General features: G+C 47.1%; 3 protein-coding genes across 4 annotated transcripts in view; 1 reads left to right on the top strand and 2 right to left on the bottom strand.

Annotated features, from left to right (window-relative positions):
- IL11 (interleukin 11) overlaps positions 1-5,575 on the bottom strand; it is a 76,324-nt gene extending 70,749 nt beyond the window's left edge. The window contains exons 1-2 of the mRNA XM_083582169.1: positions 5,552-5,575; positions 4,846-4,900 (exon numbers count right to left, since the gene is read on the bottom strand). The gene's annotated coding sequence lies outside the window, so the exon portion shown is untranslated. The remainder of the gene's footprint in view (positions 1-4,845; positions 4,901-5,551) is intronic.
- Positions 5,576-5,618: 43 nt separating this feature from the next.
- Positions 5,619-14,561, top strand: LOC310747597 (uncharacterized protein). 2 transcript variants are annotated; one of them, XM_083582150.1, is made up of 5 exons: positions 5,619-5,773; positions 6,000-6,029; positions 7,447-7,572; positions 10,500-10,584; positions 13,930-14,561. In XM_083582150.1, exons 1-5 carry the CDS (start codon positions 5,722-5,724, stop codon positions 14,504-14,506), a joined length of 870 nt encoding a protein of 289 aa, XP_083438276.1. In that variant the 5' UTR covers positions 5,619-5,721; the 3' UTR covers positions 14,507-14,561. The 2 variants fall into 2 exon arrangements, with proteins under 2 accessions (XP_083438276.1, XP_083438275.1); XM_083582149.1 differs by having other exon boundaries at positions 5,997-6,029.
- A 321-nt stretch (positions 14,562-14,882) lies between these two features.
- Positions 14,883-20,883, bottom strand: TMEM238 (transmembrane protein 238). The gene is made up of 2 exons (XM_083582155.1): positions 19,234-20,883; positions 14,883-15,112 (listed from the first exon to the last, which is right to left on the bottom strand). Exon 1 carries the CDS (start codon positions 19,953-19,955, stop codon positions 19,239-19,241), a length of 717 nt encoding a protein of 238 aa, XP_083438281.1. The 5' UTR covers positions 19,956-20,883; the 3' UTR covers positions 14,883-15,112; positions 19,234-19,238.
- Between the last annotated feature and the right edge of the window lie 1,117 nt (positions 20,884-22,000).

Genomic DNA, 22,000 nt, shown 5'->3' with positions numbered 1-22,000 from the left:
TGGTCAGAAGTGAAAAAGGATCTAGAAATATGGTCAAATTTGAAGCTTTCCTTGTTAGGTCGAATTGCTGTTATAAAGATGAATGTATTGCCAAGAATTTTATTTTTGTTTCAATCATTGCAAATTTTGGACAAAATGGATTGTTTCAAGAAGTGGCAGAGAGACATTTCTAGATTTGTTTGGCAGGGCAAGAAGCCCAGAATAAAATTTAAAATACTAACTGATGTAAAGGAAAGAGGTGGATTTGCCCTGCCAGACCTTAAACTCTATTATGAATCAGCAGCATTCTGCTGGTTGAAAGAATGGCTGCTTCTTGAGAACACAGACATTTTGGATTTAGAAGGTTTTAATAACGTTTTTGGGTGGCATGCATATTTGTGGTATGACAAGGTTAAAGCATACAAAGCATTTAAAAACCATATTGTCAGGAAAGCATTGTTTAATGTCTGGATAAGATATAAGGACCTACTTGAAAATAAAACCCCAAGGTGGTTGTCACCGATGGAAGCGAAGGCCCAGAAAAAGCTCAATATGGAGGCCAAATGGCCGAAATATTGGGAAATTCTGGAACAAGAAGGAGATAAATTTAAATTGCAGAGTTTTGAGAAACTAAAAGATAAAGTGCGAGACTGGCTTCATTATTATCAAATAAGGGAGGCCTACAATTTGGACAAAAACATTGGCTTCCAGGTGGAAAAATCAAAATTGGAAACAGAACTGTTAGACCCCAAAACTAAGATACTATCAAGAATGTATAACTTGCTGTTGAAATGGAATACTCAGGATGAAACGGTTAAATCTGCTATGATTAAATGGGCACAAGATGTTGGACATAACATTATGTTTGCTGACTGGGAACAGTTGTGGACCACAGGTATGAAATTCACGGCATGTAATGCCTTAAGAGAGAATATTATGAAAATGATATACAGGTGGTACATGACACCAGTCAAGCTTGCAAAAATCTACCATTTGCCCGATAATAAATGTTGGAAATGTAAAGATAATGAAGGCACATTCTTTCTTTCTTTTTAAAAAATATTTATTCAAAATTTCATCAATACATAAACAAAGACCAAAAAAAAAACACAAAAAGAAAAATACAGCAAAAAGAAAAACAAAAAGAAAAACCAAAAAGAAAAAAGGAAAAATACAGAACCCAAATTACAACTTTTCATTTGCTTATTTCTTGAACTTCCTCACACCTCCCTTTTTGTATTCTAGTTTAATTCATTATTCCAGCAAATTCTTCCCGTTTCTCAATTTTAATTTAAATAATTAATCTTCACAATCTATCTTATTTATTAATTCAACATAATCTTTCCCTCTTTTAATCTAATCTGTTATTCAATTTACCTTAATCTCTTTAACCTTATCTTATCTTAAAAATCTTAAAATTTCCAAGTTTACGTCATATTCATTCATATCTCCTTAAATTATTTCTACTAAAGCCAATTTAGTTCCTTTCCGGCATATTCCCTGGTGTTTCATTAATGTTACACTGATTCCAAAATTAACAAAATAATTTCCCTTGATATCTCTAATTATTATCCAACGTCCCTTCTTCCTGGTTTCGGGTCATGTCAGTCCTCTCAGTCCATTACACCCAGTCCATCAATCTGGTGTTCTTATATCCGAGGCCCTTAAGTCTCTTCTAGGCCCCTTCTGCACAATTTCTTGTCCTTGTTTGTGGTTACACACTTCTTTGTCTGTTGTTAATTCCTTGGGGAGTGGGTCTCCGGAGGTTTCCATCCAGTAATAGTTTCCATTTTCCTTTGTCAGACTGGCCCCTTCCCCCCAGTCCCACTCCCTGTCATCTTTGTAGTCCAAAAAGTATTTATCCAGAAGATAGTTGTTCACCTGTTTCATAGTCCCACTAGAGTTAAGAGCTTCATTTGCTTCAAACACATCCCAGCACTCTCCAAGTTCAATCTTCCCACGCAATGACTTTTGTTCCTGCAGGACTTTGAATCCCTCCATTTGTGTTGTTTGAGGAGTAATTACTGCCTCTTCCTTCTTCATCTGCCCTTGGACTTGTTGAAGGCACATTCTTTCACCTTTGGTGGACGTGCCCAAGGATCAAGGCTTTCTGGGAGATGATCTATAATGAAATGAAAAAGGTATTTAAATATACCTTCTTGAAGAAACCAGAGGCCTTTCTCCTGGGCATGGTCGGCCAATTGGTGCCAAAGAAGGATAGAACTTTCTTTATGTACACTACAACAGCAGCAAGAATACTCATTGCAAAATATTGGAAGACCCAAGATCTACCCACCCTGGAAGAATGGCAGATGAAAGTGATAGACTACATGGAACTGGCAGAAATGACTGGCAGAATCCGAGACCAGGGAGAAGAGTCGGTGGAAGAAGACTGTAAGAAATTTAAAGATTATCTACAGAAACATTGTAAAATTAATGAATGTTAAAATGATGTCGGAATGAAATGAAGCGGTTTTAGCAACAATGTTAAAAAGGAATATGCAAAAAGGGGTTGTCAATAGATGAAAATATAAAGTTATAATATGTTAAGATAAAGAATTAAGATAAAAACAAAGAGGGAAAGGATTTGCTGAATTAACCATTCGAAATGGAATACAAAAAAGGGAGGTGTGAGGAGGTCAGGGAAACAAGTAAATGAAAGGCAAGACATGGAAAGATGGATTGATTTATTTTTAATTGTCCTTTTTTTCTTTTCTGTATTTTGTATTTTTTGTTTTCTTTTTTTATTTTCTTATTACTTCTGTAACTTTTCTTGAAATCTTAATAAATATCATTTGGGGAAAAAACCACAAGTATCTGTAATTCCATGTTGCAGAAGAAAGTACTGAGGTTGAAGTAACCTCTAATCCCACCGTGAGCGGGGCTCATCTGTACCTCCATTTGCCCTGCAGCTTTCCCCTAGGTAGGAAAACCAGCAGTTTTCCAAGGGAAAGCTGTGGGGCAAACGCAAAACCGCTTGGATCCTCCTTGATTTCTGGGCGCAGGACAGGCAGAAAAGTGTGGCTGAGCCCAAAGTCTTGATGCCACCTCCACTCCATCTACTCTAATTCCAGGACCATGGGCAGATCCACACCATACATTTAAAGCACACGACCCCTGCCCAAAGAATCCTGGGAACTGTAGTTTCCCACTCGCAGAGCTACAACCCACAGCACCCTTAACAAACTACATTTCCTAGGATTCTCTGGGGGAAATCACGTGCTTTTAAATGTGGGGCACGGGGAGTTGCAAGGGATACTGGAGCATTTCAGGATAGGATGTGGGAGAGCATCTGCAAAGAACAGCAGGGTAGGAAATCGCTGTTTCCCATCATTTCCCCTGGGGCACCACAGCCATGACCTCAGTTCCCAATAAACGTGAAGGCTCCAGATTTTATAGCCTGAGCCCGGGTGGGGGGGTTGTATCTGCATTTAATAACCCTTGATTAGATTGTCCTTCCACGCTGCTGGGCGCCAGGAACGGCGGAGCCACGAGTGGCCGGGAATTTGTAAGATGGCTTCCCGCTAGGGTGGAGAGCAAAGACGGTTCCCCCTCAGTCCCAGCCCAAGAATGCAACAATTGGCTTGTCTGTTGATGAAAAGCCACGAGCGAGAGGGTGTGTGTGTGTGTGTGTGTGTGTGTGTGTGTGTGTGTGTGTAACTGAAGATAGCAGGACAAAGTAATGAAAGCATCAAAGGACACATTTCAAGAAAGACCAGGTTGCGGGGGGACGACACACAAGCCAAACTGCTAATCAAGTTTTAAAATGCTGGTTTTCAAACCACTTATGAGTGCAGTTTAACTGGTCTTTTTGCCAGCAAAAGTCAAGGTGTATGTAGCCAGCACAATCATTTTTTATTTGCAATCAGATTTAATCATTTTTATTTACAGTGGCAATCAAGGTGATTCAAAATGGAGGCTCGCCCACCCATCCCTTCCAGAGCACCACTTACTGGCAAATCCGCATCCAGGCAGCTAACAGAGGCTGGCATAGTTTGAGTCGATCCGGAGTTAACTGAGTTACCTTGCCCCTGAATCAATAAAACCTGGTCATTTCACATGCAAAAGATCCCAACATCCATCTCCCATCTTCTCCAGAGAAAAGCTCCCGCCTGACACCCTGGAGAGCAGCTGCCAGTCAGAGTCAACAATACTGAGCTACATGGACCAGTGGGCAAGGACACACTGCATGCCCAGGTAAATGAAGAACAGACTTGAATAATGTCCAGGAAAGGAGACAACATCTAGGTTTTGCAGCTGACTAGATGGAGGGTCTAATTTACTATTTGGGAGGCAGGGGGCAGGATATTGCCACATTCCAGAACCGGTGCTGTCTCGCTAGGTACTTGCCTGCGTCCCACTGCTCAACACAAACAGATGTCCCCTAAAACGCTTCCCACTTTCCAGAGTGGTGGCATGTTTTGGTGAAGTACTATTAGGTTGTTTCCTTTGGATGAGCTTGCAATGGGGATGGCTGCAGCTCAGTGGCAAAGCTGTGCTCCTTGAATTCTGCTGCCCTCTGCTGGGCAAACATCTCCTGCTTCCTTAAACAGCTCACCCATTCTCCACTATTGTTTCCTTGTGTATTGAACTCATTCCCTGAGCATATACAGTGGTGCCTCGGGTTACAGACGCTTCAGGTTACAGACACCGCTAACCCAGAATTAGTACCTCGGGTTACGAACTTGGCTTCAGGATGAGAACAGAAATGGTGTGGCGGCAGCAGGAGGCCCCATTAGCTAAAGTGGTGCTTCAGGTTAAGAACAGTTTCGGGTTAAGAATGGACCTCCGGAACAAATTAAGTTTTTAACCCAATATGCGGTTCTGCTTCTCTCCTTTCCCTTTCAATCCCTCCTCAAAACCCACCTTGCCCTCATGTCTTCGCTTTATCCTCTTGCTCCTTTTATGAACATAGGGCGCCCTAAAGTGAATCAAAACTTTGGCTCATCTGCCCCAGCATTACCTACTACCAGTGGTGTAGCGTGGGTTGTCAGCACCCGGGGCAAGGCAAGTAATTTGCGCCCCCTAACCCGTGGATTTGCGCCCCCTAACCCATGGATTTGCCCTAACCCCAGATGTTGCGCCCGGTGCGGCCCGCCCCCCTGCACCCCCCACGCTACGCCACTGCCTACTACGCTAAGGCTGTGCACACACCGTACATTTAAAGCACCTGACTTCTCCCAAGGGATACTGGGAACCGTAGCTTGTTTAGGGTGCTGGGAATTGTAGCTCTGTGAGCAGGGGTGGCGCATTCCATTTTGCTGCTGGAGGCAAAATGGGAAGTGCCTGCCTGTCTCGCCACTGCTGCCTGCCTCACCCACCCTATTGCCTCTGCCACTGGCAGAGAAGTGGCACTAGCATTGGTGCCCATTGTGGGCGAGATCTCCCCAATTTCAGGGGAGCTCTCGTGTGCTCTTCCTCAGGATTCTATTATTGGGAGGGCTGGATAGGAACACAAAAAGAGCCTGCAGGATCAGGCCACTAGACCATCTAGCCTGGCATCTTGTTCTCCCGGTGGACAACCAGATGTTTTTAGAAAAATGAACGGACAGGATCTTGAGCCTCCTCCTACCCCAGACCCCCAGCTTCCTGGTTGCTAGGTGTACGAATACTCTAGAACTCCCAGGTTCTATGACACTTCTCTGCAATTCTGACACCATTCATGCCGCAGGCAGCCTCATGGCTCAGGCCCACCTCCTGCCACATGGAACTGGCGTCCCCAAAAGGAGAGAGATATGAGATATGAGCCAGCCTGGTCTGGCTTTTCTTCTTTGTCTAGTGCTGGTCCTAGAAGGTATGTAGAGGAACCCGCCTCCCTCAGTCCCCCAGGCTGGGATCAATGCTAGTTTCTTTTGCCATTCATTTGTTAATTTCTGTACCGCTTCATGCCAAAGTTTTAGGCTTCTAAGTGGGAGGTTGCAAGAGGATCTGGCAGGTGGTGGTGGTGGGGTCATTGGTGGTGGTTGTGTTTGCCATTGCCTTCCGTTCAAACTCTGATTTTGCCCCTTGCCTTCCAGCAGGTACTAGTGGGAATTTCCTCAAGCCTCTCAGTGAGTAAAAGTGCTTCTTCTTTTGATTCCTTCCCTATCTCTCCTCCTTTCTTCTGACCCTGAAGTGCTGCTCTCAAAAAAGAGAGAGATCAAGGGGCTCCCTCCTGAGGCAACAAGAACCACAGCCTCAAGAAGTCCAACACTTAAAAGCAAGTGCTGGAAGAATTTGTGTCCCTCCAAATGTGTCCCATCGTCCCCTGGACAATTGACTAGGCTGGCAGGGGCTGATGGGAGTTGGAGTCCAACAGCATTAGGAAAGCCACAGGTCCCCCCCGGCTTACAATGTCCCCCCCCCTTTGTCTTGCCTTCACTTTCCCAAGCTTCCCTTCACAGCCATAAGAACTAAAGCAGGGATAGGCAACCTAAGGCCCGGGGGCCAGATGCGGCTCAATCACCTTCTCAATCCACCCCACGGACGGTCCGGGAATCAGTGTGTTTTTACATGAGTAGAATGTGTCCTTTTATTTAAAATGCATCTCTGGGTTATTTGTGGGGCCTACCTGGTGTTTTTTACATGAGTAGAATGTGCGCTTTTATTTAAAATGCATCTCTGGGTTATCTGTGGGGCATAGGAATTCGTTCATTTTTTCCCCTTCAAAATATAGTCTGGCCCACCACATGGTCTGAGGGACGGTGGACCGGCCCACGGCTGAAAAAGGTTGCTGACCCCTGAACGAAAGGCTTGGCACCGATTCAATTTGTTCCAGTTTGTAGCCAAGCCTGATGCTTTCAGGATACTCAAATTTCACATTCAATATCAATTTTGTGTGGTGTGATTGTAAAAGCCCTGCTTGGCAGCTAAGTGTTTTTTGATAAAATATGAGGACTACAACTCTCATCATCCCTACCCACTGGCTGTACTTACTGGGGCCGATGGGAGGGCCAAAGATTCCCTACTCCTGACTGAGGAGGCTGAATGCCTTCTTTCTGCATATCCAGCAGGGCTGGCCCTCTCAATAGACACAGAGTGAGGCAATCACCTCAGGCAGCTGACGCTGGGTGTCAGGAAAGGAATTGGCAAATTATTTAACATATTATTATTGTGGGATCCTCCGGGTGATTCGTTTATTGAGCGTTCATCCTGATTTGCCCACACTGTGTGAACATGTGTATTGAATGCTGAACTTGGGTGCATTTTTGGTGTGCTGCACATATGACATTCGTAGAGTCACTGAATTGTAGAGTTGGAAAGGACCAACTCACTGCAATGCAGGAATCGTCCATGACAGATGGCCACCCAACCTGTGCTTAAAAACCTCCAGTGAAGAGATTTATTGTTTATTTATTGTCCTGGGGATTATGGGGGAGTCCCAGTTTACCAGTGTGGTGGAGCTGTAGGTCATTTATTTGTGAGAGGTGGCAGGACAGAAGCAACCTTAAAACTGGTTGCTTGAACGAATCTCTGTCTCTTTTCTAGCATGCCAACAGGACTCTTCCTTTCAGAAAAAATGTGGTGGTGAAGCAGAAAGTTTCTACCCTCACCAGTGCCAGCAGAAGAAATGCTGTTATAATAACCGCACCTGCTTCTACCATGCTGTTGATGGTAAGGATGAGCACAGTTTCGTGGCAATTAGCTTATATAGCATAAGTAAAGGCGACTCCCGCACACTGGTTGCACGTTTTTCTTCAAAGTGAACACGTCTCTTCTCAGGGAGGGCCTGTATCACAAGGGCAGCATCTGTACTACAAACCATTCCTGTATAATTGTCATGGTTCCCCTCTGCCCCCGCCCCAAAAGGACTTTGGGAACTGGAATTTGATGGAGGTGCTGGCAATGCTCTTGCATTAGCCCCTCTTGCAGAACCAGGGTGTCCTGGGGAGAGAGAATGACTGTCGAGCCAGTGTGAGTCTGTGGCATAAATAATATTCTCCTTCCCTTGGCAAGCAGAGACTTCTTGTCGCAGGCACCTGTTGGACAGCGCCTGAGTCATCACGGATGACAGGAACAAATGTCTTTCCTCACACATGTCTGTGCCACGTTGTGCCTGATATGAGCGCTCAGTCTGCTGAATCCGTGCTTGGTTGCAATAAGGGACTGGATGAGGGCCAATACACTGAAGTTTAATCCAGACAAGACTGAGATGCTGTTGGTGGTGACCAGTTGAGTGGTGTGCAGATTGCTCTAGATGGAGTCACACTCCTTCTGAAGGAGCCAATTTGTGGTTTGGGGGTTCTCCTGGGCTCACTGCTTTCACTTGAGGTAACAGGTGGACTCAGTGGGACAGAATGCCTTCATCACCTTGGGCCAGTGGCCCATTTACAACTTTTATCTAGACAGGAATAACTGTTTTTGAGCTTTAAAGCCCTTTCTGGCTTAGGAACCCAATGCCTTCTGCAACACTCCTTGCCCCAATATGAACCTATTTGGACCCTTAAAACTACATCTCAGGTGCCTCTCCAGGTCCCCTCACTGAGGGAGGCTCAGGGGGCGGTGACAAGGGAGAGGGCCTTTTCAGCTGTCGCTCCCTATCTGAGGAATGAGCTCCCCAGCGAGGTCCACCTGATGCCTTCACTGACATCTTTACAATGGCATGTGAGGTAAAGACTTATCTTGCCCCCTCCCAAGGCTCTTGATAGACTAAGACTATATTATTTGTTATTAGTATGCTGCCAAAGCCACAGTGGCTGTTACAGGGGTTGTTGTTTTTTGTTCTGTTTTATGGTGTAATATATCTATTTGTTTCTAACAGTGTCGTAAGTCCTTTGAAAACTAGAGTGAAGATTATGCTGACAACTGTCAGGGAAAATTGCATTTTAATGGCTGCTTCTGTGTAAATGTGTTTATTGTTTTTTACTAGTTTGTCATTATTACTTTCTTTACATCATGATGCTTTTAAATGTCTGAAGCCACCTTGAATCCCATCTTGGAAGAAAGGTGGGATATAAATACATATAATAATAATAATGTCATTTGGAGACCTTTGGGTAACAAGCGACTAACAAATATTTTATTATAATTGTCATTATTATTAATTTTTCTGGGGAGACATACAGGCAAGCTAAAACTAACAGCACAATCCTATCCATGTTTACTCAAAATAAGACTCATGGTGTCCAATTTGCTTAGGACTGCTGCCAGCAAAGCTCTTTTCATTCAGGCTGAGTACATTTTACTGGCTTACAACGCTGTATGTACACGGCTTCACATACCAGTGGCGGGAGTGGACTGACTGCAAAGCACACAGCCTCGTTCTAAGTGGATACAATGAATGTCTGAGGGAATATCCGGCTGTGCCCCCAAGCTGTGCCCATTTGTTTTGACATCTGCCGATAACAGCAGCTGCAATCTTTTTGGGATGGGAGCATCTCCCTAGTACAGGGATTCCCAAACTGTGGCACCTGGACCACCTGTGTTTCCATGGCCTTTGTTCAGGAGGTCTGCAGCCTGTCTGTAAAAATACTAGTGAAAACCATACAGCATTTAACACAGCACATCACAATGGCTGTGACAGGCGGGGGTGGGAAGGATTAAGTGTTCTACCAAGATGCTGGAAAAATTTCAAGCAGTCCAGTCCGTGAGGCGGCGAAGCTTGGGAACCAGCTCTCTAGAAGATGTTCTAACATCATGTATAGGTAAACCACTTAGAGGTCTTTTTGCTTCAGTAAGCATTATATATATTTTGATAAGTAGCCTGTGGGGTATGGTGCAGAAAACCAACCGCAAAACTGGGAAAGCCCCACCCACCTGGAGAAAAGAAGGGGGAACTCCAGATGCTTGGAATAGGATTTATTTATTATTATGATCATTTTACTATTAGACTGTTTGCCATTATGTTTTGTGTTATGTTTTGATCATTGATGTTCTGTATTATGTTTTTAATGTTGTACACCGCCCTGGGATCTTCTGATAAAGGGCAGTATATAAACAGAAATAATAATAATAATAATAATAATAATAATAATAATAATAATAATAATAATATTCAGGCCCTAAATGCTAGTTTCAACACTCTGTGTCCTCCATCCAGGCAAGTGAAAAGCTTTATTAGAGTTCAAGGGCACATCCCAGACAAGCAAAACCACCTGAGGGGGTGCGAAGGAGGGCGAGTGAGTGGGGGGGGGGAAAATCCTGAGGGCCAGATTTGCTCTCCCCCCCGGTCTGAGGTTGCCCAGCCTCACTCTGCATGTTTCAGAATGTATCCTTCCTCAGAGGTGCATTTTTAGCAGCAATCCTGGAGGATATCAGTGACCGCTAGCCATGATGGCGATTTGCTACAAGTATTGCAGGCGTTATGTCTGTGATACCGTTTGCTGGGAATTGCAAATGAAAAGAGTGACTGTTGTGCTCATGTCCTTCTCATGGGCTTCCTGCGGGCATTTGGTTGGCCACTGTGAGAACAGGGTGCAGGATTAGGTGGATCTGTGCCCTAGGGCGCCCTCTAACTCAGCCTGGATCAAGCCATGCCATCACCCATTACATCTCAGCCTCTGGGTGAGGGAATCACTAACATCTGCCTTTCCCCCCAACAGCTGCCAGACAACGCCGGAACGCAGGGATCCTTGGCGGGATCTCTGTCATCGTGGCCATCCTCAGCATGTGTCTTTATTTCAGCTGGTACGTGGCTCCATTTTGGCTTCTTTGTGTACCTTCCAGCAGGTGGGGATCGAAAAAGGATGGAAACAACGTGCAGAAAAGGAAATGCACATAAAAACCTGTGATTAAAAAAAATGCCACTGCTTTACACAGCCCACCGTTAGCATACTCAGGAATCAAATGTTCTGTCCCCTTTGTAGAAAATGTTATACTTTGTGCCTGCAGAACCTGGCCATTGCATTTGCTCACGGTGCGTTATGACAGCCATTTGTGAATTCTCAGGGTGGATTTTTTTAAATGGACCCCAATGGCACCATTTAGTCCAGCCCCCTGAAGTTCAGGAAGCTCAGCTTAAGCATCCATGACAGATGGCCGTCCAACCTCTGCTTAAAAACCTCCAAGGAAGGAGAGTCCACCACCTCTCTTGTGGGTCTGTTCCACTGTCGAACAGCTCTTACCGTCAGAAAGTACTTCCTGGTGTTTAGCAGGAATCTCCTTTCTCCTGATTTGAATCCATTGGTTCTGGCCCTACCCTCTGGAGCAGGAAAAAACAAGCTTGCTCTGTCCTCCATGTGACAAGCCTTTAGATGTTTTGCTAAAAGCCCAGCCAGCTGCTTTATTTTGTTATGATTGATTTGATCAGCGAGGGAACTTTGGTGCTCGTATGTGGGATCAAGATGGCAAAGAATTGGTGTACAAAGTGTGAGTCTTTAGCTTTATTACCATTGTATTTGGGGAATGGAGCACTGAGGGCGTTGGAGTGCCTACGGCTCCTTTTGAAATATCGTGCTTCTGCCTTTTTTCCAAGAGTGAAAGTTCTCAAGGGTTAATGCTTGATTGAGAACTGTTTTTAAAAAATGCTTTTCTCATGGTAGTGATATTACAGGGTGGCTGGAGGGTGGGGGTGGGATCTGCTCCAACCGCTCCTGAGATCTTGTTTTCAAATGTATGGCACTTACTATTTTTATTTGGGTAAGATCTCAGCCCCCCCCCCCCGCAAGCCTGTGGTTTTGTTAAAAGTGAAAATATCGTTCTTTGTGTTTTGCTAGAATTGTACTGTGGCCTGCTTTGCAAGGCGAGGGTGAAAAGTTATAAAGCACTTCCGCAAATTTAAAATGCTATTACAAAAAGTTGGAAGCTGCAGAGGTGGTTCAGATGAGAACGCAGTGGGCGCAGCCTGTGTATCGCAAAAGAGCATGGATTTCTCTCTCCCTGCACGACCCTAGCAGACACCCACACACTGGATTTGCTGAGCACATGCATGTAAAGTCTAATGTTTATAGGCCAGAAGGACCTGGTTGCGTCCCATATTCTTTTTTATTTCATTTTTAGGTTTGCTTGGTTTTGCATTATTTCAAACGCTGCCTTCCCCACCCCTTTCAGAAGGCCCCACCTAGTTGCCCTAAAAGGTCCAGAGTCCGCCAGCCACCACTAGTCAGATGTTTCCCCACCCCCATACTAAAAACTGCCCTCTTCCTGATATTGGTTATGAGTTTGAAATGTAATAGGGAAGATAAGAAATGCATACTGCGAGATTGGATTGGAAAATTTTCAGACAGGATTGATGGAAGTCAAAAATTTGAATAAGATGTAAAACTATGTTTAATTACTGTTGAAAATGATATGTTTTAAAAAAAAACCTAATAAAAAATTATGTTAAAAAAACTGCCCTTTTCCACAATAATATGGGAGTTCCATAGTACTTCTAGTCTAAGCCCATAGGAGGTCCAGCTCCCTTTAAGAGAAAGAAACCCAGAAACCTGGATCTGCCAAACCTCATCTCACCTTCCCAATCACCACTGACTTCACCTTTTCATTCTTGTGGCCCGCCTCCAATACCCACCTGTAACAAAGTACCTAATTATTTTTTTTAACCTGACAGGGGATGCCCCTTCCTGCTTGCTGTATTTGCCACCACCGCTTGCCTTGCCTCAGTTTCCATCCTATGGTGTTTCCCTTTCCACATCTCCCCTCCCCATGCCTGTTTCCTCCTCAAGACCACCATTTGTTGTCTCTTCCTCAGCTTCTGAACCCACAAAAAGGTGGCAAGATCTCCTGCAATATTGCAGCTTCCCACCACATGAACAACACACCTCCCCACACCCCACCGTCTTGCTCACCAAAAGGGCAACATCTCTCCTCTTCCTCCCTCCCTCTTTCCTTTTCTCCTTTTATTCTTTTCTCTCCCTCTCCTGCCAGAAAAAGCCTCCCTCAGTGTAAGGGAGAAAAAGTACGTGTCACACCCCACACCCCAAGTCATGGTAGTGAAGCCCCCTCCCCCATGTGCCCCATTCAGGCTCTGGGGTGATCCCTTCAGGGGCCAGCTTCCAAGTTGTGCCTCAGTCCCTGTGCCTATTGTACAAAGGTGAACATCTCACCTGTTTCTCTGCGAAATTTTGCCACTGCCCCCCCCCCGGCCACCAGAAGGCTGCCCCATAATGGAATGTGGCCCCCAGGCTTTTCAAGGCCTGTTTCCCCCTCCCCATTTGGGCTTAGCTGTATACAACTGATGATAATTTGTTCTAAACTAGTAAAGAACCAGCAAACCAGAAATGAGTGGAGATTTGTAGTGAGGACGTACCCTTTTCCCTCCTTCTCTTCACCATCTTTTGTGATTTCTCTCTAGAAAAGCAGATCCCTTAACTCTACCGGTGCAACCTTCCTCGGGTTAGGCCGAGCCCCTCTTGACTCACCAGTAACGCTACTCCACACGGGTTCCTGGCATGCTTAGGAACACAACTGTTGTTAAAGTAGCTACTTTTTTTTCCTGGGAAAGGTCCTGGGCCTTGTCCATGACCCAGTGTGGTAGTGGGGTTAGCGGAGCTGTCAGAAACATGACAGAAACATACCACCAGTGGCCTCATATTTTAGCCAAAGTTATTAGAAAGGCTCCCTGTCAGAAAAAACTAGGGTACATGCAGAAGAACGTGATTTCAGGGAGCAGCCTGCTGTGGAAGAGCAGATCCGTATCTCAGTCGTGAAGCATCATCATCTCTCATTCACCCCTTTGTGGAGCAGGCCTCTGCTGATTGCCAAGTCAAAAGCCACCTCCCTCATCCCATTAGAGCTGTTTTCAAAGGGTAAAAACACTGAGAAGAACAGATAGATAGTGAAGCAGTCCCCAAACACTCCTCTCCCTGAGATCAAGAATCTCATGCTCCAGATAAGGGGGGAAGCAGCCAACTTGAATAATAGAAGCCAGGTGTATTTATCAGTAGAGGAGGGAATGTTGTGGCAGGGGGGTAGGGGAAGCAGAGCTCACCCCATAGAAAACCCTACATGCATGCGCCCACTCCTGCATGCCATAGGAAATCCGCCTCTCCCTTCCTCCCTCCCTACGTTCTGATGTGCTTCTCTCCCACACAGGAAGTTTAAGGAGTTCCAAGTAAAGGAAAGAGAGCTGGAGAGGCCGCGGAGCGAGGGCGAAATGGCTGATTATCTGGTCAAGCTCCTGGACGAAGAAAGCGAAGTGGACGACGCCCTAGATCACAGGAACCCCTGGATGCAAGGAAATTATGTGGAACAGCCGCGCTGGAGCACAGAAGCGAGGATGGGGAGTATGGAGGAGCCGCCGTGGAGTGCAGAAATCACCCCGGAACCGAGCCCAGGGCCAATGCAGCCAGCGGAAACCCTGGCGCTGCCCCCGGCGGCGCCCCCAGAACCCCCGCCAGCACCGCCTCCAGCACCTCCGCCAGCGCCAGCCGGGGAGCCTCCACCCCCACCACCTCCAGCACCTCCGCCACCTGGGGCACCAACCCCAGCAGCATCTGGGGAACCACCCCCAGCGCCTCCACCCCCACCACCTCCGCCACCTGGGGAACCAGCTCCAGCGCCTTCTGGGGAACCACCCCCAGCACCTCCACCTCCGCCACCACCTCCGCCACCTGGGGAACCAGCCCCGGCGCCACCCCCACCACCCCCACCCGCTCCTCCACCAGCATAACCACCCCATATAGCACATATATATTTATTATCAATAAAAGAGTTTAGTTTCCCCAGCCTCTGGTTATTGCTGTGGTATCTGGATCCAATCCCCCTAGAATCACTGGTCCCCTGGGTGAGAAATCAGGAGTCCCAGTTCCTGGACACCTTTGACGATCCTCCCATCCATCCCAGCTTTACTTTTTGATCCCATTTTTCTGCCTTTGTGACTTCAAAAGCTTTGAGACAAGAATAAGGGAGGCCTCTTTCTCGACCATGGCCCCGCCACTGAGTAGAAAGCCAGAATTTCTGTCTGTTGTGCCTTTGTTATGGGCCCCGGTTCAGAAGGGGTGCCCACCCACATTGCAGCAAAAAGAAAAGAACAGAGACCTTGGGGATGGGGTGGGGGGAGGAATGCATTATTGAAATGTATGTAAAGCAAAATCCACACAGAAACTACTGGATGAAGGTGGGCGCAGCTGGCGAAGAGATAAGTCTAATATCCCTTTCCTGGGATATGGTCAGAGGTCAGGTCCAGTCCCAGGAGAACATCATCCAACCTGGCGAGTCCATTCATTCATCCCGCAAGTGGGCCAGAAGATCCTCCAGTTAATGGCAAGCAGGACACCTGCAAGAAAAGAAGAACTGGGGGTTGGAGCAAGAATGGAAATTGTGGCAACAGCTCCCATGTCAAATAGGGGGAAGGGGAGAGGCACTTAAGAGGGTGGAAATGAAATTCAGGCGGTGGCATGTCGGGAGTCTCCTGCCCTGGGCAAGGATGAGAAGCGCCTGGCACTCGCACGAGGTTTTGTAGCTGTTAAATTTGTATCCTGCCTTTCCACCAAATGGTGCTCAAGGCAGCCAATGACAAAAATGCAAACCTAGTAAGATGCAACAGAACACAATAGAACATAAAAGTTGAAAGGAAACACCACAAGTCCAGTAAAACAGAACTAAAAACAACCAGGCACAACGGTTTTTCAACGTATTTGCAAGTCAGCTGGTGGGCCAAAGGCCTGTCTAAATAAAAATGCTGTTGACTGCCAAAAGAAGGGCATCAGAGGGTTCCAGATCCAAGGCTCCTCCCTGAAATTGCTGCCCAATGTGCTCCAGATGTTGGTGGGACAGGCGGGAAGGCATCTGAGGCCTTTAGCACCTGTGCAGGCTCACAATTTAGTACGATTTTTTTAAAGCCTTGCTAAAAAATGGAAAACAGGTGGCAAGCCTAGACGCCCGGACATTGCAAGGCTGCCACAGGAAACAAAGCCCACAACTTAGTGGTAGGAAATGTGCAGACAAAGCCCAACCCCCAGCGCCTCTAAGGTAAGGCTGCCTCCGGTCTGAATCCCTAGAGAGGATGTGTGGCTTGCTGGTGGACAATATGGTGGCAAGGCTTCATGCCTCCCATGCTCAGTGAGGATGTTTATATGGCAGTAGTGCTGCTGATCCCCGAGCCAATCTTCCCCCAGAGAATCCTGGGAAGTGTAGTTTGTTAAAGAGCGGCTGACAGTTGTTAGGGTTCCCCTTGCAGAGATACAATTCCCAGAGTGGTTTAACAATCAACCCCTCTTCTTCCAAGGGCACTCTGGGATTTGTAGCTGTGTGAGAGGGACAGGGGTCTCTTAATAGCTCTTGGTCACCTTAGCAAACTACAGTTCCCATGATCCTCTGGGGGAAGCCGTGACTGTCAAAGTGGTATAACAGTGCTGGTGTGGATGCCGCCCAGTGGTCTATTCTCACCAACAGCTATCTAGAGTTTTGGAGAGGAGACAATCCCAGCCGTACTTGCAGATACGCCAGAGACTGAACCTGGAACCTTCTGTGCGCAAGACAGATGCTCTACCACTGCGCTATGAGCTCTTCCTTTTCAAGCAGATGTTTCTGCAAAGCAGGACATATGGCCATCTTAATGGCAGCAGGGATTCAGGCACTTGGTAGGCAAAGAAAAAAGCGAGAAATGGCTTGCTGGGCAGAGGGGCAGGGAGGAGGCTGCGTATGCCGCTTGTGAGCCCCTTGAAGGAAGGGTGCGATAGCAATAAACTAAATAAATAGAAGTAGAATCATAGAATGGTAGTCCAACCCTCTGCAACGCAGGAATCTCTTGCCTAACGTGGGACTTGAACCCGCAAGCCTGAGATTAAGAGTCTTCTGCTCTACTGACTGAGCCACATTGGCAGGTTTTGGAAAGTGGAGGGTGGGGAGATGCAGGTTTAGAAAGCTCAAGAAACAGGGCTGTGAAGAATTTGAAGACAAGCTGAATGCAACCCAGTGAGCAGACTTTTATGTGCCCCCACCCCATCCACCTCTCAAGCAGATGGAAAACAAAACTGAGCTTGTCACATATATAGCAGGAATGATGCTGTGTTCAGCATAGAAGGTGATCACCCCCGCAGTCCGCCAGAGATGCCAGGATGGGTGTGTGTGTGCGTGCGTGTACGTGTGTGTGTGTGTGTGCGTGCGTGTGTGAATGTCAGAATTGTCTCTTGTTTCATCCAGATTAAAAAAACCAACACCCAACAACACCTGCTGTCTCTGGTTTCAGGCCATGTTGTGTTAAAAGTTTAATGATGATACTGAAAGAGGAACAAAAGTGGAAAGGGAAGTTAAAAGGCAGAAGAGAGAGCAGGGCTGTGGTCTGCAAAGGATGTGGAAGGACAGAAGCTGGCCTCTGCCGGATTAGACCAAGGCTCCACCTGGGCCATCCTTGATTTTGGTCTCCTGGGCCATTTTGGCCAGGTCACCCTCTCCTGCCTTGCACCTGGTATCATGTCTATGGTGTCAGGTGTGGGATAGATTGGCATAGCAGCAGGTTCAAAAGGGGTTTCTCAGGCACAGACGATGGACAGCACCTGTAAAGCCCTTTGCAAGGAGGCTGAAGCACCGATTATCGGCTGAATCAAGTTCTTAAGATTCTAGAGTCTAGACCAGGCATCCACAAACCCGGCCCTCCAGATGTTTTTGGGACTACAATTCCCATCATCCCTGACCATTGGTCCTGTTAGCTAGGGATGATGGGAGTTGTAGTCCCAAAAACATCTGGAGGGCCGAGTTGTAGCGTTTGCAACTTGCTGTTGCTAGAGGCCGGATGATTTTTTTAATCGTAGTTTTATTGCATCTTTTATTTCTTACATAATTTATTCTATTGTACTGCAATTTGAATTCTATAGACTCCAAGTGGTAATGAAATAAAAAGTAAAAGGAGCAATAAAGATATGATTAAAAATCAATATATTTAACTCAATGGATGTGCCATCTTCTGTCTTCAAATTCAGAGACACACCACGGCCCACCTGAATGAAGCTTGTGGACCACCAGTGATCTGTGCTGGTTTGGGAACCCTTGCTTTACATGATCTGCAGCAGAGGGGTGCTGGGGTTGGCAGAAGCAGCCCATCGAGGGAAAGTGTGGCTGCTCACCCTACAAATCCAATCTGTCCCAGAATAGCTGCTGGTTTGATTCTCACACAGTCACAAATGCCTTGGGGAAAAGTCGGGTTTAACTCCACCTCTTTCGTGCTAATTGTAGATCAAAAGGATGCCAAGGGAGCAACTGGTCCAGGTTAAAGCATGCACATCCCAGAATATTAAAGGATTATGACAGATTGGGACACACATTGCCTCAACCAAATCATCCAGATGGCCAGGAAAATAAAACTTCAAAAACACATAACTCCTAACGCCTTTTATCAGCGAGCTGGTGTGCAGAAATCAGCAGGGGAAGATTTTCATGGCATGAAAGCGAAACATAATCGCCCACCTGATGTCAAGCAAGCTATTAAAGGCAGCGGGTTAGAAAGTCTGCAGCTCTTGAGGCTGTAGAGACTTGCCCAGGGAAATCAGAGCAGGACACAGGAAGGTAATTTATACCAAGGCTGGGTTCGCACTCCCATTTACAGTGGTACCTCGGGTTAAGTACTTAATTCATTCCAGAGGTCTGTTCTTAACCTGAAACTGTTCTTAACCTGAAGCACCACTTTAGCTAATGGGGCCTCCTGCTGCCGCCGCGCCAACAGAGCACGATTTCTGTTCTCATCCTGAAGCAAAGTTCTTAACCTGGAGCACTATTTCTGGGTTAGCGGAGTCTGTAACCTGAAGCATCCGTAACCTGAAGCATCCGTAACCTGAAGCGTATGTAACCTGAGGTACCACTGTACTGTGCACTCACTAGGTTTCCAGTGCTGGTTTTTTAAACAGAATAATAGCATCCGAGAATAATAGAATTGTAGAGTTGGACGGGAGCCTGAGAGTCATCTAGTCCAACCCCTTGCAATGCAGAGATTTCAACTAAAGCATCCATGACAGATGGCCATTCAAACTCTGCCTTAAGACCTCCAAGAAAGGAGAGTCCACTACCTCCAAAGGGACTCTGTTCCGCTGTCAGACTGTTTACACAGGTATTCTTTGATGGATCGCTTCTCAAGCCACCTTCACACCAACTGGTTCTCTAGCCAATCTGTGAACCCCTTTGCATCGTGCAAAGGCATCCCGCCCCACCAACGCCTCCTGGTGTGAACACAAACAGAAGCGAATCTGACACTAATGAAGCAGCGCTGACGTGAACAGTTGGACGGCGGGAAAGGGCCACGCAAGGCGTTGAAAACGACGGCGACAACTCCACTGCGCCCTGAGCCTAGTAACGTCAACACATCCCGAGCAGGAAGCACCACGGGATCGGTCCATCTAGTCCAATACTGCCGACCCTGACTGGCAGCAGCCGTCCATCGGGTGGACGGGCAGGGCTGGGCATTACCTCCTCTAGGCGGCTTCCCGGCTGCTCTGCACCGTCCTCATGGCCAGCCGAGTGTCCTGGCGCCGGGACCACGTCCTGGAGATCTTCCTGGCCAGGCGGGCCAGCGTGCCGCCCTTGGCGCCGTAGTCCCTGGCCAGCTCTTCGGGGGCGATCTCGATGTTGCCCGTGTACCACATGATCCAGCCCAAGAGGCTCAGGAAGACCAGCACGGCGCCCGAGTAGATCAGCAGGTCGCCGAAGTCGCGGCCCCGAAGGCGCAGCCGCGCGAAGATGCCCGTCAGCAGCGCCCCGGTGCCCGCGGCGTCCATGAGCACCGCGAAGGCCAAGGCCAGCCGGCAGCGGCCCAGCCCCGAGGGGGAGCCCATGATGGCCGGGGATCGGCGGCGCCCGTCGTCCAGGGGGGCCGCGCGGCACGTCGGGGCTGCTTCCCAAGAGGGCGGAGCGGGGCGAGCTTCAGGATCGGGAAGGGCGCTGCAAAAGCAAAAGTGTGGGGTGGTGGCTGGGAGTTTTTGGACGGCGCAAAACCTCCCAAGTCTCAGCGAGGCAACCCGAGAGGGCAGGAAGAGGAGGGGAGCCGGGACGGTGCCCTTCCAGGCAAAACCCCGTCCAGGGAAAGGGAGGGAGGAAGAGGGCGAGGAAGGACAGCGGGGAAGGCGGCCCGGGCAGGAAGGAGGAGTGGCCCAGGTGAGAGAGACCCGGGAAAGCGGCCCGACCAGTTTCATGAGGGGAGGGACCGGCAAACAGGTAGTAGACGTATCGGCTTGGCTTTGCACTCACGATCCGGGAATCCAGGCTCTCCAAGCCCCCTGCCGACCTTGAGCTAACCTGTCTCCCAGCCTAATTTGGGAGTCCACGATGCTTGCTCGTTTTCTCTCATTGCCCCACCTCCTCCCCAAGAATCTGTCTCTCACTTGGCTTGCAGGGGACCCAGGAGTCCCCGTCTTGTCCTCTCAACCCCGTTCCCTTTTCACCATGTACAGAATTAGTCATCAACTCCTGCACGCACTGCAATGAGCCCAGTCATAAAGGCGCAAGAGAAGCTTCCTGCTCCCTTTTGTGCGGACAGCCAACCAGGCCCAAGGAACAAGTTGGAAGGGGTGTGGCGGGTGGCGGTGCTATTTACAGCCCTGGATGTGCAGGAATGCATTGTGTTTCTGAAGCCGCCTTTTGTCAATGATGCAGCCCTGCAGGAATAACTGCAGTCAAGGCTGCATTCCTAAGCGCACCGGCAAGGGCCTAACGCCCACTGAACTCAATGGGACTTGCTTAGGTAACATATAGGAAACAGCACCACCATCTTTCGCCTCCCTAAAGTAGGCATTTCACACTTGCCGTCTTGGGTGCAGGTGTCCTCTCTTGACTACACACACCTGTCGTGAAAAGTTATGTGGTTTCAGCAGGAAGTTATGGGACGTGCGAGGACTGGAAACGAATCAGTATGTCCCTTCCGTAACTTTGCTAGCACAAACAATAGTATTGAAGGGAGGGTGACATGTAACTGCCCCAATAGCGCCATGAGCACAAATCATCATGAGTGCACAATAAAAAGAATTCTGGAAGGATTAAGGTAACCATTTTTTCCTCTTTATTTTTTTATTTATTAATTTAACATAATTATTACAAAATATAAGCAAAATATTGCCAATATGTACATACGTAAATATGTACATATGTACATATTTCAGATAAGCACACATATATAAAAAAAGAACAAAAGAGAAAAAAGTAGAAAAGAAAAAAGAAGAAATAGAGAAAAGAAGAAGAAAAATTCGAAGAATTTCTTCCAAATTTATTCTACAAATATCTCAATACGAAAATATTAATAAAATTTCATTGATTGACTTCCATTGCTTACACTGCACTTCCTATATACATTTTAAGCAAGATTGTATCTGTTATTCCATATTTTCCCCATACAATCTCACACAAACAAGTTTTCTAAATCTTCCATCAATCTGTTCTAAACACAACCAATACTTTAGACTAAGGTAACCATTATATTGTATTTGAAATCAGGGAAGTAAAGAGCATTGAAATGAGAGCAACAATAATCTCCAATTATTAAAAGACCAGACAAGAAGCATATCAATGTCTACAAGCCGCAGTGGCAATGCTCTGCCTCCATGCTCAGAGGCAGAAAAGCATTACTTCTGAAGCTTCTGAATATCAGTTGCTGGAAACTACAGGAGAGGAGAGGGCTCTTGTGATTGCATCCTGCGGCAACCAGATGCTGGACTGGATTGGCCCTTGGCCTGATCCGTGCGTGATGATGACTACAGGTGACATTAACAGATAAGGCATTATGGGTATGCATACCACCATAAGCTTTGGGTCACCCCAAATGATACACCAGCAGCTCCAGGAGACTTTTCTTTTATTAAAAGGCATTGAGTGGTGTTTTAAACTCTCATGGAAATAAGGAGCTGGGAACATGTAGCCGGCTTCAACATTACCCATTTCTGCCATCTGAGAGCCAGTGTGGTGTAGTGGTTAAGAGTGGTAGACTCGTGATCTGGTGAACCGGGTTCACTTCCCCGCTCCTCCACATGCAGCTGCTGGGTGACCTTGGGCCAGTCACACTTCTCTGGAGTCTCTCAGTCTCACTCACCTCACAGAGTGTTTGTTGTGGGGGAGGAAGGGAAAGGAGAATGTTAGCCGCTTTAAGACTCCTTCGGGTAGTGATAAAGCAGGATATCAAATCCAAACTCTTCTTCTTCTTCTTCTAACACGAGAGATCTCAGACTGATCTCAGGTGGTGCAATGGGTC

Source organism: Podarcis filfolensis (genome assembly GCF_964270895.1).
Source record: "Podarcis filfolensis genome assembly, chromosome: 13".
Taxonomy (NCBI): Eukaryota; Metazoa; Chordata; class Lepidosauria; order Squamata; family Lacertidae; genus Podarcis; species Podarcis filfolensis.
Note: the sequence above shows the minus strand (reverse complement) of the source record. Positions and strands in the feature narration are given on the sequence as shown.